The sequence below is a fragment of the Chelonoidis abingdonii genome, chromosome 1 (genome assembly GCF_003597395.2).
Source record: "Chelonoidis abingdonii isolate Lonesome George chromosome 1, CheloAbing_2.0, whole genome shotgun sequence".
NCBI classification, from domain to species: domain Eukaryota; kingdom Metazoa; phylum Chordata; order Testudines; family Testudinidae; genus Chelonoidis; species Chelonoidis abingdonii.
Genome location: NC_133769.1, coordinates 121963795 through 121978839, shown reverse-complemented (window position 1 = coordinate 121978839; position 15045 = coordinate 121963795). Strand labels below are relative to the sequence as shown.

General features: G+C 38.5%; 1 protein-coding gene across 4 annotated transcripts in view; it reads left to right on the top strand.

Moving 5' to 3' along the window:
- The window catches only part of LMO3 (LIM domain only 3), an 89103-nt gene that overhangs the window by 20699 nt on the left and 53359 nt on the right, over nt 1-15045 (top strand). For all 4 annotated transcript variants that reach the window (XM_032796055.1, XM_032796057.2, XM_032796053.2 and 1 more), the window contains exon 2: nt 1563-1776. In XM_032796055.1, coding sequence (XP_032651946.1) covers nt 1571-1776 — 206 coding nt within the window. In that variant the 5' untranslated portion in view covers nt 1563-1570. The remainder of the gene's footprint in view (nt 1-1562; nt 1777-15045) is intronic.

Here is a 15045-nt window from a genome sequence, read left to right as displayed (position 1 = left end):
AGGCTTGGCTTGAAACACTGGAAAAAATAGTAATGAGTCTGTGTGTGCACGTGGTGCATGCTCTCTTGCTTTTTCTCTGCTGCCTGCCTGCTGTAAGGCAAGGAGCAATAATGTAGCCCTGTTAGGCATTTAAAATGGGAGGACTTTGAGATGCTGGAGGCAGGGGAGAGAAATGCTTGGATTTTAAAGGACAAGTCTGATAACTATACTGATCTGGGGTGGAGATTCAAAGTATTAACCTAGAGACATTCATTTTCAAGATCTTTGTGGGCAGATGTGTTTTTACCCTGTGCACTGTTAAAACTAGTGCAGTTGGGTCCTACTCCTGATTGTGGCCCTGGTGATACAGCAACTAAGGCATTGTCTACACTGTGGGGGGAGATCGATCTAAGTAACGCAACTTTAGCTACATGAATAACATAGCTGAAGCTGATGTACTGAGCTTTACTTACCGCGGGGTCCATGCTATGCTATGTCAACAGGAGATACTCTCCCGTCGACTCCCCTTGAGCTTCTCATTCACATGCAGTACAGGAGTCAACGGGACAGTGATCTGCAGTCGATTGTAGCGGATCTTCACTAGACCCGCTAAATCGACTGCCGATGCATTTATCGCCACACATTGGGCTTGTCTACATTTATTGGGGGATCATAGGATCATTTCCAGTTCTCATAGCCATCTATTCCCCCTCTTTACAAATAGATGTCAGACACTCAACATCTCATTAGTGGCATTCACTGTTTTATCTAAAGATATAATATTTCCATTTACTTCTCTTCAGGAATGTTTGTTATAGCAGGTGTTAGTTCATAAAATGGTCTTGTTCTATAGCACTGTGTACTGGCCAGAGCTGAGGAATCAGGAGAAGTGGATTCTGTTGATCTGCTTGCCAGTGAATCACTGACCTTGTGCAGGTCATTTTAGGGCTAATAAAGCTTTGATGCTATTTAGTCTGGATGAAAAGTGCTCACAGAGGAAAAAAATTCTCAGCACCTCCTAATTTTCACTAGCTGGCACTTTCTTTAGATGCCTAAATGGGAACTGAGCACCCAGAAATCTGGCCCCAAATGTTGAGCACTCTTGGAAAAAAAACTAGACTTGTACGTCCTAGTTGCTTCAGTTTTCCCACCTATAAAATTGGGAACACTTGTGCTTAATATTTCTGAATCCTTTGGATGTGCCTAGTACTAAATAGTATCACATTCAGGATTTTTTTTTGGCTTCTGATTCAGATCTTCCTCAGATTTGTTCAAATTTCTGGCCATTAGAAATTTGACATTTTATATTAAATTGATTTTTTAACCCTTTATAAAGCAATTTTGCCAAGTGACTGAGAAGGCAGGGATGTTAGGGAGACGGTAAGGAAGCTGGAAGAGCTCTGCACTAACTAACCAGTTTAGATTAAATTAATATTAATGCTATTGTCAATGTGATATTAACTATTTAGATCACGCGCTTCGTCTGAAGAACTGTCTCTTTATGCATTAGGAAGAAAAATTCACATCTGTGAAAGGGAGACAGTTGTTGATCTCATTCTTCTGTCTCATTTGTTTTATTTCAGGTATACAAATGCTCTCAGTCCAGCCAGACACCAAGCCGAAAGGTTGTGCTGGCTGCAACCGTAAGATCAAGGACAGGTATCTTCTAAAAGCCCTGGACAAATATTGGCATGAGGACTGCCTGAAGTGTGCTTGCTGTGACTGTCGTTTGGGGGAGGTGGGCTCCACCTTGTACACCAAAGCCAACCTTATCCTTTGTCGCAGAGACTACCTGAGGTAGGAGGGAGTTATGGTTGTCTACTATGTAAGCATTGTAGTCCTGTTCAATCTTTCTTACACAGTGATAGACCTTGGAACAATAAACATCTGACTGCTATAAAATCTTTGCCCAGTACTATATTTTAAGTACTGCACAGATAAAACAAATGCCATGATAGAGAAAATACTTCGACTTGAAGTAACCCACTGTGTACCTTCTTAAAGTACAGTGTTCACTGTAAAGTGTATAGCTGACAGCCTGACAACACTGGAGTCTGAAGCCTTCTATTTAGAGGATAGTGTAAGCATTGTAGCTTTCTCACTCTGCGGTGGTTCTGCCCCTAACTTGGAGGAATCCTTTCTACCTCTTATAAGAAAAGTGCAGAGATTTACATCTGTAAAGCTCACTAATATGTTGCAGATTAATTGGTCCACTTAGACCGTGTTGGTGTGTTTTTAAGACGGTGCTACGTTGACATGCACTAGCAACCCTTAAGTGCACCTCAGCAAAGTCTACATGGACCCATTAATGTACAATGTTAAGTGCATGTTAGAACTCTCACCCTTGTAAAACACATTACCCCACTCTGCAGACAAGACCTAAAGTAGATTAGGTGGTATGTATAAAATGGCCATATTCCCCAGAAAAATGTAGCAACACAAATTAATGTGAAATGCTGTAATGGTGATGACTGGTACTCAACTGGCTGGCCTCATTACATCTCCCTGCCTTAATGATGATCAGCTTGTGGGAAGTGGACAAAGGTGTGAGCTCTGTGCTGCTGCTTGGTACCTCCCATTCAGTTATGCACTCTCTGATCTGCGATACAAATTGAGGCGCTTCAAACGCAGTCTTGTGTAATGTGGTGTGGTTTTCCTTGTGAAGCCCACCATTACAGGTTTGAGAACACTGAACTGAATGCAAGGTGGTGTAGCACAGGTGTGGCAGAGCTCAGCATAGAGTTTGGACCCTGAGATTCTTGTGGTGAGGGTGCTGGTGAAGTATCTAGTGAGGTCATCTTCTAACAAATTGGTACAGTTGCTTGAAAAGGCTGGAAACCATATCTAAAGGAATTAATGTACAACTGTCAGTCATGCTCATGGCCGTGGTCTCAAAATGCAGAAAAAAACAGATTCTTTCCTGGTGATAATCTAGCTTCTCTTCTGATTTTTCAAACTAATTTTTAAGATTCCCCACCCCCCCATTTCAAATGATTATGCAGTAGTGAAAAAAGTCACATGAAAAAGCCATGATGAAGTTACAGGTTTATCGGTGTCTTTGTATTTGCTGTCAGTGAGTTAAGCAAATTTAGGATCTTGAAATAAAGATGTGTTCTTTGTGCCTCTCAAATCAACAGCAAAAAATGATCAAGACAGTTCTGTTTTGTGGTGCAGATTTGTTCTATGGCTGCTTGGGCTCTGCACGGTTAGCTCTAGTGAAAACTTGGTTTGCCAGTAGATTGAGCTTGAAGACCGTTTGACCTAATATGCCAGTAGGAAGGGACCCCATTTCTACATAGTCATTTGTCTGAATATAACCACACTCGAAACCTGCGTGTAAGTCAGTTTATCATCTATACACAGTATTTGCTTTTCTGATTAGTGTAACTACAACCAACAGGGAAGATAAATTGTGTTACTGTCAGGTTTAAATATTTCATCTTGCTGTGGATTCATTAAAATCTAGTCATGGTGCTTATTCTGTAGTGATATTTGCAAGTGCATAGACTCAAACTTTGTGTTTACACTAAACTTCAAACTGATGCACTTAAGGTAATTGCAGATAGTCATGTTCCTCATTGCCTTATTACTTATGCAGTGAACCTGCTAATAATGCTAATGAAGCTAGTTGTTCTCTAGCATTATAGGCAAATAGTTTACAAAATATGAAAACTTATTTGATATGAATATGAAGAATAAATTACTTTGTACTAACAGATTAGGGTTAGATTACAGCTTCAAACGATCCTCTTACAATCTTTTTTATTTTAACTGTAAACAGAGTTTTAGTCAGTTACATATAAAATTGTAGTAGTTTCCTATTAATTTATGTAGTGCCCTCTAGAGGATATGTGACTTCAATGATACTAAAAGAGTTAAATAGTTTAACAATTTCTCTTTCTGTTCATTGTTTTTCAATAAGGCATCCATTCCAGAAATTCTATAAGCAATAATGGAGCCACTCTGTATGCTTTACATGGTTCGATTATCAAACTGGGGGAAGGAGGTTGTTTGCAGGGAGGCTTCCTGTCTTTCACCCTTCTTCAAATCTTGTGAGTGTACTTAAAAATTCATTCTGAAAAGTAGTAGTTTCTCAGTATCAGCACCTTGATATCATTGTGATTGGCATTATATAACCTCCTTGGATATCTGGAACTCCTGAACTCTGTTCAAACTTACTCTCCTAGTTAATGATGTTAAACTAATTTTACTTTTAACTCCTGCTTTCTAAGCAGGGGACATCTCTGTACTAAGATGTAACAAGCTATGTCCCAGAGGATTCATTGGTGGTCTCATCCTTAAACATATGAGTTGTCCCAGTGACTTCAGAGGGACAATTCATATCAATTAGAGGGGCAGTTGGGAAGGGCGCTGCAGGAATGAGCCCTATTCTGTTAACCAGGAAGTAAATTTTCTTGTATAAAGAAAAGGCTCAGTATTAGAAATAACTTTCCATGAAAATGAGATGCAGAATATAGTTTCCCTGCAGGCTTCTGTCTCCTGCTCACATTCTTAGGTTAAGAAGTGAAGACTTAATTTAAGGAATTTAGGTTCACTCTTATATTTTTGCATCCAATTATAGTAGATGGAACGTACTATTAAAACAAACAGTTTTTCTTCAGAAATGTGAAATCACATCTTAATGTATCAACCTATCCCAATCTGTACTCCATTCTGACTGGCAGCACGTCCATTTACAAGAGTGATATTCTCTTCAAAATCTGTCCATTATGGCAGTTAATGACCAGTTGTTATATTAACAGCCCTTGGGCTGTTAACATATCAGACTGGTTGTTAACTGGAAGGTTATTACTTACTTAAACCACAGGTATGAATTGTATGAAATATGCTTTAGTTATGTCTCACAGGGAACTTCTACAAAAAACTTTAAAATGAAAAACTGATTATTGTTACCCTTCTTGGGTGGCAAGGTTTTTGCCTACTCTATCTACTCACTTGACTCTTGCATGTTCATTAGCACCATGGGGCACATCCTTATTTTAGGCGCAAAATGTGCGTGGCCCTATCTCAAGGATTGCTACTCTGCTTGCGCGCACATGTGCCGCAGTGGGTATTTCCAGATGCATGGTAGTGTGTGGTGCACATCTGAGACTAATATCTGGCCCAAAGTGTCAAATGAAAGGCTGACAATTAAATGTAACTCAGTTGCATTAAATAATGAGCTTCCTCGGAAGCAGTGAAAATATGAAACTACAGCTGTGCTAAGCTAGTAGCAATGTAGGTCAATCACCCTTTTCACTTAGGTTTTTAACTACGCAAACCCTGCTGAGCGACCAATGACTACAAAGTGCTGTTTCATTCCTATTTAATTTTGGCAGCATTTCACTGAAGAGCAGGCATTCACGTAGTTAAATTATCTTCATCGTTTCTGGTTTTAACTCAGCTCCATGACACTAAATGTTGGAGTGCATATCTCTTAGTAAACCCAAAGAAGATCGTTTCTGATTTTTTTATTTATTTATTTATTTATTTTTTTAAATCCACTTCAACATGGAAATTGAATTAGAACTTTTTTGCCAGGCAAAATTCTCTAGCCAAGCAAACAGATCATAGGAGAAGGATTCACAAAATAAGTATTAGGGTGGGCTTTTTTTAGGTAGTATATCTGTGGGAGAGTGAAATACGAAACATTACAATTTCTTTCTTATAGACTTAATGATATTTTAGCTTGTGAATTTACTGCAGACTTTAAAAGTATCGTGAACAGCTATAAAGATGACTAGATTACTTTTTGTTGGGGAAGATGGTGAATTATATTTTATTTCCTTTGCTTTTGGCTGAAGAATTCAGAGACAAACCAAGTTTTGTTTTTGTTTTTGTTTTTTTTTTATTTAAATTGGCACAGATCTTGTAAAGAATGAAAGCATGCTACAGAAAGTAAAGCGTTCAGGCATAAACATCCTAAAGATAAAGCATCTGTAAAATATTTAGATCGTGGAAAGATGGATAAGGTTTGCAGGCTGCAAAGATATGAATTGTTTGAGGTGGATTCAGTCTTGCCTATACTGTTACCCTTACTCCAAAGGTGGTGGTGGTTGTTTAAAAATACATAATAACAGGAATACTTTGGGTGAAATTCAAGAGAAGGGACTTTCAAAATGTGTCATGGTCTGGTGCTGATTAATAGCTCCTGTGTGGTGTGTGGGTTATTTTCCCCTCTTCCTTAGCATGTTGCAAATTGCATTTAAAAAACTGCAGACACCTAGGATATTAACTCATCCAAAAATACATACATACATAAAAAGTGTGTTTTCCAGGGAAAACACTAGGATATGGAGTGTATTCTAAACTGTGCCATATTTAATCAGCTTTCTTAACTCAGGGCAGGAACTGTCAAAGACTGAAGTACCAGGTCGCACTGAATGCCAAGTTTACCTATTGATGTGTGTCTGCGGGATTGAAGCATAAGAGCTCACTTTTCCTTACTAAGGGCCTGATCTTGGAAAGCTTTATTTAATTGAATATTCTTGTTGGAGTCTAGAGGACTATTCAAATGAATATTTGTGGAAATGGGCCATAAAAAAACATTGATTTTTAAGATCTGTCAGACATTGCATCTTTCTGCTTGTTAGGAATTCTTAGTGTGTAAGATGCATGTGTTAATAAAAACTACACTAATTATATGTGCTGTTAGCCTTTTTTAAAGAAAGTTATTCTATAAAAATTGCAGTAGGAAACAATTTTTCCACTAACTGCTAAAGCGTGTGGTGAGATCTCCAGAACACTTCAGTCTGTCATTGCTCTTGTATAGTTTGTCTGTCAAACACTGATAACTAGTAATACTTTTCTGATATATTGATCTAACTAGGCAGGATGTTGTATGTAATTTTATCCATTTTAGCTTTTAATATGGCACCTTCAAGTACACTGTAATGATTAGTGTTTAGTCACATACGTGGAAATGCTATATTATAATACAATCGCTAAAGCATAATTTCAAAGTTTGCTAGTGAAGTTTGACGCTATCCAGCAGTTCCATGTTTCTGGTAATTTGTGCATTGTTAAACTATCTCATTAATCCTATGGCTGTACTCAAGGAATTTCAGGAGGCTGAAAGCAGACATGTAAGTTCTCCAGAAATTTCATGTTAAAAGTACACTTCATTTTGAAAACTGCTGCAGCATTTTGTGATACTATTATTATATGGTATCTGAGTAGCAAATAATTGCACTACAAAGATTTTTGTCAATTAATAACATTTTAACAGAAGTGTTGTTTTTTTTTTATCATTTTAAGCTAGCCTGTGCAATGCTAAACCAAATTCTACAGGATAGTTTAAAAATTCTATAGAAAGGATTTTGTTCTCTATTGAATTGTGCAGGATTTAAAGAGTTTTCTATATCCTTCTATTTTAATATCCTCTGTTTCTTCCCTATTGAATTCTATAGGGCTCCTCCATAAATGAATATCTGTAACTCTTACTTTATCTATGTATAAAGTATTAGCTATATTTAAGTAGGTTGCTTCTGTAGGTGTAATTACACTCAAATGCACACTGACTGATCTATGTTTTATGAGAATAGATAGGAAACTTGTGTTCTAACTTTCACAATGTTTTAGTATCAGATTTATAGTGTATTCTTTCAATGTACCCTAAGTGCTGGTTTACAATATAATAGTCTACAAAAATAAATACAGGAGCATAATTGTCTGCTTGAGAATAAAGTATCTGCATATAACACATTTAATACTATTTGTCTGCCAGTGCTTTGTGGAATCTGTTTAGAATCTAGCTTTAAAAAAAAAAATTTCCAACCATCTTATATTTTGTTGCTTCTTGTCTGCAATTTTCCTGATTTTTTTTTTAATGCTATTTTACTGATTTTTGTAAATACTCTACAGCATGATTTGGGTTTTGGGAAGATAAATTCCTGAATCTTTTACCAGTGACAGATGGCTTAATTTCTAGCTTTCAAATGTGACTTAGATGTACTATACTTTCCTTTTTTTTTTTTTTTTTCTTCAACTTTAACATATGCTTGTTTCTCAGTATTAAATGTAACCTTTCTGGTGGCTTATAAGCAAGCTAGGCATTTCCAAGGTAAATTTCGAAGGTATCCAAGATACATTTTATGCAACATTTATGGCAGATCAAATAAATGCTGTTTGATAGTAAAGCAAAAAGCTTAATAAAACTTATAACTTTCATCAATTTTCCCAAGAGAGGGGGATTTTTTTACAGAAGGAAAACCATGTATTTTTTCCATTGAAAATTAAAATATTCCTTGACAAATACATGTTTGAGGACCAAAATATTTAATGTATGTACAATGCATATTTTCAATGATAAAGGCTATCAGTTTTCATTTAGCAGTCATAGGTATGCTAAAATATGAGGGCGCATATTGTTACCAGATGCCTTGTGTTTTGAAAGCTTATTTTCCCCAGTGGAGACTTTATGGTGACATGGAAGGCCCTTTAAATAAATCTAAACGATATCCCCAAGCTTAAAGTCTGTCTGGCCCATATATAATACTTGAATTGAATTTTTGATTCTAATGTTCAGTTAGGAATTGAATGACTGAAGCCATTGCCAAGAAATCTTTTTGTAGTTAAGCAGTATAAATCATGGCATTTTGGTATTGCTGCTATCTGATATCCTTCTGTGGCTGAGACTCCAAATTATTCTAAATTCATGGGCCATTAGCCATTGGTCTCTCGACTCCCTTCTTTTCTTTGTTTTTAGGTGCCCATGGAAATGATGCATCTATTTATTTCAAAACATTAGAAGCTTAAGACATCCCTAGAAATACACTGTTCCTTTAAGAATAGATATTGATTCTGTCACCAAGTCGTCTTTTGAGTACAAGATGGACAATGTAGTTAGACATACTTGACTTGGCAGAAAAAAGTTCTGTTCTGGAGGGCATACATGGGATTGAATGCAGCCCACGGTAACTAAATTTCAGATTTACCTAAACTGCTTATTCTGCAATTTTCTAATATTTAGAACATTGTTAAATATATCCTTTAATATACTTTGGGGTTGGGAATGCAGTAAAGTAATGGCACATCGTTACCACACCACAGCAAGGACACAAACGAAACTCACTTAAGTAGCTGAAAAGTAAACTCAATATTTCAACCAAACTCCAACAGAATGTGTATCATTTCCACTTAAACCTCATCAGCCATTCATGCTAAGTTTAAAAACCTGTTATGATACAAGAATGTGTTCTGGGATGGATGCAGGAATTACATGGTGAAATTCTGTGGCGTGTATTATGCAGATCAGGTGGTGGTGGTGGTGGTGGTGGTTGTCCTTTCAAGCCTTAAAATCTATTTCAGATATGGACCAATCTGCCACCGTACTTAAACATATCACAGATTATTAGGGTTGGAAGGGACCTCAGGAGATCATCTAGTCCAACCCCCTGCTCAAAGCAGGACCGATCCCCTGAAGTTTAAATATTTGAGTAGCCCTCTCGATATCAGTGGGACTGCTCAAGGGCTTAAAGTTAAGCACGTGCTGAAATGCTTCAGTGGAGTATTCTATGGAGAATATATACATAATGGTTTGTTTTCATGTACAGCAATACAGCTACGCTGCTGTAGCACTTTAGTGAAGATGGGAGACTTCTCCCGTCAGCATAGTTAATCCACCTCTGGGAGAGGCAGTAGCTAAGTTAAAGGGAGAAGCTCTCTCATTGACAGCGCTGTCTACAGTGAGGGGTTAGGTGGGTGTATAACTCTCTTGTTAGGGGATGTGGCTTTTTCACACCCCTGAGCAACAGAGTAATGCTGATATGTCTGTAGTGGCCTGAGACCAAACTCTAGCTTCAAATCAAAACTGCAACTACCGTTTGCTCGAATAAGAATTGCACTTGCATGACTGAAGGCACAAGTGGCCAAAATTAACAGCTGGGGGAGGTTTTTATTTGAGTTACTGTTTTGTAACAAACTACACAACATGTTACAGAAGCCTTTGCTAGGGAAAATCACCTCATAAAATGAAGTGTGTTCAGACCTCTATTGGTATTCCACAGGAAATTCTCCTGCAGTTTCTGTGTTAAGTGGCATTCTGCAGTACTATAATTTAAGCTTTTCATCTTTTCTTTTGCAAAAGTGATAATGTCTTGTGTTAGCACATACTGGATGAAAGTGAGAATTGCACAACATCTAAAGATAAAATTGCTTGTGGGGAGAGAAAGCAGGGATTTTATTGCAGCTTCCTTTTACATTTTGAAGAGGTGAGAAATAAACAAGGGATGTCAAATTTTGTATCCAGACATACTGTAATGGGATGTATGTTGCACTATTTAGAAGGGAACTACAAGAAACCAAACTGCAAATGTCACTTTGAATTTACCTCCATTACTTTTGCATTAAGATTTTGTGGTCAAGCCTTTGAAACTAGGGCTTTGTGTGAGATATATTATGGGAGATAAGAAGATTTCTCACCCTAGATATCTGCTAACAGCTGTTGGTTAATCAATTCTATTAAGCCATGGGATAACATGTAGTTTTGTTCCTCCCGCCCAAATTCTCCACGTGTTGCAATAGAAATAGATGAATCACAAAAGCCAGACAAGAAAAAGATGTTTGGGTTGAACTAAGCAAATACTAGCGGAAAAAATCTGACAAAACTCTCCCTAACTCCTAAATGAACTCAGTTATTACCTGTGTATGGCCCTTTTGTGTTTATGGAAAGTAAAGATTTACATATATACAACCCAGTTTTAATATTTGCTCAAAGTAAATGTCACATAGGTGAGTATAGATGTGTATGAATCCACAATTCAAGCTCACTAGTACTTGCCTCAGAAGTACTTGTGTGTTTATCCAAAAGTCATACCATGTAACTTACCTGCAAGATTACAACTAAATAGCAGTGCTTAAATAGCAAGTATCAAACACTTGCAGAGAAATGTTTGCATCAATCCACAGTTCAACAAGGCTGTGTTACTATTTTGAATAACACCCATAATAGAGGAAATCACTATTGCTAACGCACATCTATCTTGAGAAAAGATTATTCATTGGATTATACTAACTGCATGTAGATTCTGAGCTCTTCTAGAAGGGTGTGTGTCTAGTATGTAGTACAGTGAAGCACAGATCGCAGTTGGGGACTTCCAGTCACTACTGTAGTAATTAACTGTTGACTCAGGTCTACTGTTGAGTATCCTCTGTCCCTCTTGCAGTGCAGGATTGTTCCTTATCCATACATCTTCCTTTATGTTCCAGGCTGTTACACTCAGAACTGTTATACCCCTATTCTTAGTATAGAAGAGTCCTATATATACCACTTGTTAATATCCATATATGATAACTTTGGATCCTCTGGCTCAGAGGGCTAAAAACTCCAAAAACACCTTCTAGTGAAAACTTTCCTTACTGTAAACTTGTGGGGGAAATGCATTTTTCTACAGACTTGGGGGGAAGAGGGGGTTAATTGGTAATTGTTCAGCCCTAGTTCTGCAAATAACTTTCTAAATATGAATTCTCTCTCTCTCTCTCTCAAGAAGAGGGAACTGACACACTCCCTCAAGCAGAGGGAAGGGTGGAAGTTGACTATAAAGGTATCTTGCAATAAATGCTTTCAGTTACATTATTTAGTTTTTACCTACTACATTAAAAACATGTTCCTTTTATCTAACCTTCGGCTTTCAGTCCTGAATACACACACCCTGTGCTTGACTATTACTTCTAATCTCCCCATAATATATATTGCAGAACCACCATCACAAGGCTGCTACTGGCTATTCGCAAACTTGCTGCCAGAGCTGTCTGGTGAAATAGCACAAGCCTCACCCCACGTTTGGCTCTTGTAGGTCAATCAAACTTCTGATTTCTATACTCAGATTCATTCGCTCTTTCTCCCTCCTCCATTTTCAGGGGATGTGGGGAAAGGATCACACCATGTTTAGGGCAGGTTAAAAAAATAATTTGATCAAGAGAATTCATCTAGGGATTCAAAACTAAGGCAAAGGGTTTTAAAAATGGGTGATTAAAGTTAGGCTCTGAAGTCCTGATTTTAAATAGTTGCTCTGATTTTTCAAAAAATGCTGAGCACCCAGCAGTCCTCACTGACTTCAACTATGGCTGCTGATGCTGTCTTTTTTAAATCAGGCAGGCACCTTCAGCTGATTAAAGATGGGCTGGAGTGCCTAACGTTGGACCCTCTTTTTTTAAAAAAAAAACAAAACAAGAAACATACCCCTAATGACTTGTCTATTAAATTCTGCATTGAGAATAAATGAATTCTATGCAATCTAGGCCTGTTACTTTAAAAAAGGGCAGCAAGAAGCACTGTGATCTAGTAGCTAGGGCAGAACTTTGGGCTCCACTTTCGATACTCGCTCATCTTTAATTTCTGTGACTGTTTCCTGTGTTATGGTCAAATACTAGGATACTAGACAAGCAGCCAAAGACTCCCATAAGTGTTTTCGTTTTGGGGATTTTTGCTGAAGCATAAGAAGGTACAAATGCTTCACTGTGTTCTACAGAGGCAATCATTCAAAAAAGAATCTTCAGTATGGTGCTAGATATTTCTTGCAGGTAATACAAGGTCATTTTAAATTAATTCCCAAGAGACAGGAATTTTTTTAATCATAGTAATTATGAAATCTAAACCAGGAAATGCTATGAACATCCCAACAAATATGCTGTTTTAACATTGATGACAATAGTCCCAAATTTGCCATACACAGTTCCTCAAGCTCCTCCTCACCTAATTCAATCCTAATTCTTAATGAACTGCTATTAAATAAAATAAATGAATACTTTTGAGACCCTTTAATATGAGCATTGATATGTGTTTATGTCAGACTCCTAGTTACCTTCCATCTCTAGGCATGACCTTATCTGATCTCTTTCCTGCCATGTCTTGAACAGTACCTGGCCCCCACCCTATTTTCTCACCTTCTGTGTGTTAGGCTAGTTCTCTCCTCTCTAGGAACAAAATTATATTGCTTTAAAGGAGTAAATCTTAATCTACCAAAGGAGTGGTACTACTGACTACAAGTTCCTTTAAGAATTCAGATGTTTTAAAGTGCTCATGATTCCTTTTTTATTCTACCAAAGCAATATTTTCCCTGATCTGCTACTTTTCCTTCTCTTCCTCCCCACCCAACCAAATATATCTTCTGTATTTAAGGTGGTTGTGTATATGTGGTTTTTTTTAAATATCTACAGGAGCTGGTTTATTTGTAAAATCTACTGTAGTTTGGCAGGTTCCCAGTCATTCATTCATAGGAACCTACTGCGTCTGGCAAAATAACTCCAACTAAATATGCTGTGTGTATTTTTTTAACACAGGTGGACTTGCGATCTTAGCAGATAAAACACCTAGTATAGATAATAAGTTTTTTCCTGTGTGTTTTTAAAAAGCAGCTTTTAAGCCTCTAAGTTTATTTTATCAGATGCGCACTCTGCTTTTTAAAAAATTTCTTGGCAGATTCTTCATTTTAACTGCCTCTGTTCCTTTGTTCTACAGTCTACTTTTCCCTCCCCAGTAAATATGATCCTGCAGGGGTTGTATTTCTGAAAAGTAAGTTCTTGCCATCAAATCTTTATTGGTAGTGCTTGGATTATTAATGCAGCACACTGTCAGAATTACATAGGAAGTAGGTGGTGTTCCTCTTACTGGAGTATCCAACAGGTCTGTTGATACAAGGATAAGTGTTCCCTTTCCACTAAAAGGAAAATTTGGGCAGGGTGGGGGAATGAAAGAGAGGTAACAGACACATTTCATTTCCAAGAAAATCACAGTTGTGAGTCTGGATGCAGGCCTAGAAACCCCATATCTGCGAAGAACTCAAGGTCCAACCCTATAGCTTGCTAGCCCTCAAAGGACTGTCATACAGCCTTATCAGTGCTGCTCCATTAAACTTTCATTGTTGTAACTACACCAGTAGTGGAACTGCACATGGAAACAAGTCTAGGGGAACATACTGGTACAGGCTTAATGCTCTTTTCTCAGCAGAGCTCCAGTGATAGGCGCTGTACTTTTAACAGCCCCTGCACTAACCAGACCGCCAGCCATGCTGTGCTCAGTAGTTCTCAAACTATTATTTTTTTTTTTCCTGCAGCCCACTTGAAAATTGCTGAGGGTCTCCATGGCCCACTTACTGATCTTTCCAAATGTTGTTTGTACCATTAGCTAGCTATTGTAAAGTGCTTTGGATAAAAGAGCTATATATAAAAAGCCTTTTAACTTTTTTGTTCTACAAATAAAAGCACACAACTCACATTTCCATAGCAGTAGTTTTACCTTTCAAATGCAATGGCTGTGCCCTCTGTCCCCCACCACAGCAGGGTCCAAGCTAGTGCTGGGAAGGAGGGTGGGATTCTCTCTGCCACAGAGCTGAGGCTGGGAAGGAGGGCCATCTCTCCTTGGCAGTCGCAGCCCTGGAGCGGGGGAAAGTCGCCTCTTTCTCTGGCCACCACAGCTCTGCACATCCCAAATTCACCTCACCGCCACTTCTCATGCCACTGCCCCCCTCTCATCTACCCCCTGTTCCCCCCAAAGCCACCACCTCACCTTACATGTGCGTCTTCACCAGGGTCCAGGCACCTAATCAGTGGAGCCACACCTGCGCGGCTCCATTCATTAGGTGTCTGGCCCTTCATTGTCTCGTGTGCGGCTGCCCAGGTACGCATCTTAGAGGGAATTATCCATGGACCACCTGAATGGAGCTCACAGACCACTGGTGGTCCTTGGACCACAATTTGAGAACCTCTGCTTTAGATTACAATATGGTGGCCTCAAAGGAGCACATTGGTGATAGAAGGCATAGAGTAAGAGTTGGGAGCTGGTTCAGCTAGCTTCTCCTCTGCATGCTTCTGGGATTGCTATACAGGGCCGCCATACAGAGCAGCTGCTATGTTTTCAGTATCAGGTCCCCAGTCATGCCATGCCATGCCCAGTCAGAGGGGCTGCCTTGGGTGGGTGAAGGGCATGAGTCAGGGTAATCATTTCACCTTGGTACTATAGCCCACCTTTGGGTGGATTTTCCATTTCCTTGGCCCTCTTTGTAGCATAGCTTATAGACAGGTGGGCAAAAGTAAGTGTGGTTTTGGTCATACAAAAACAGGACTCAA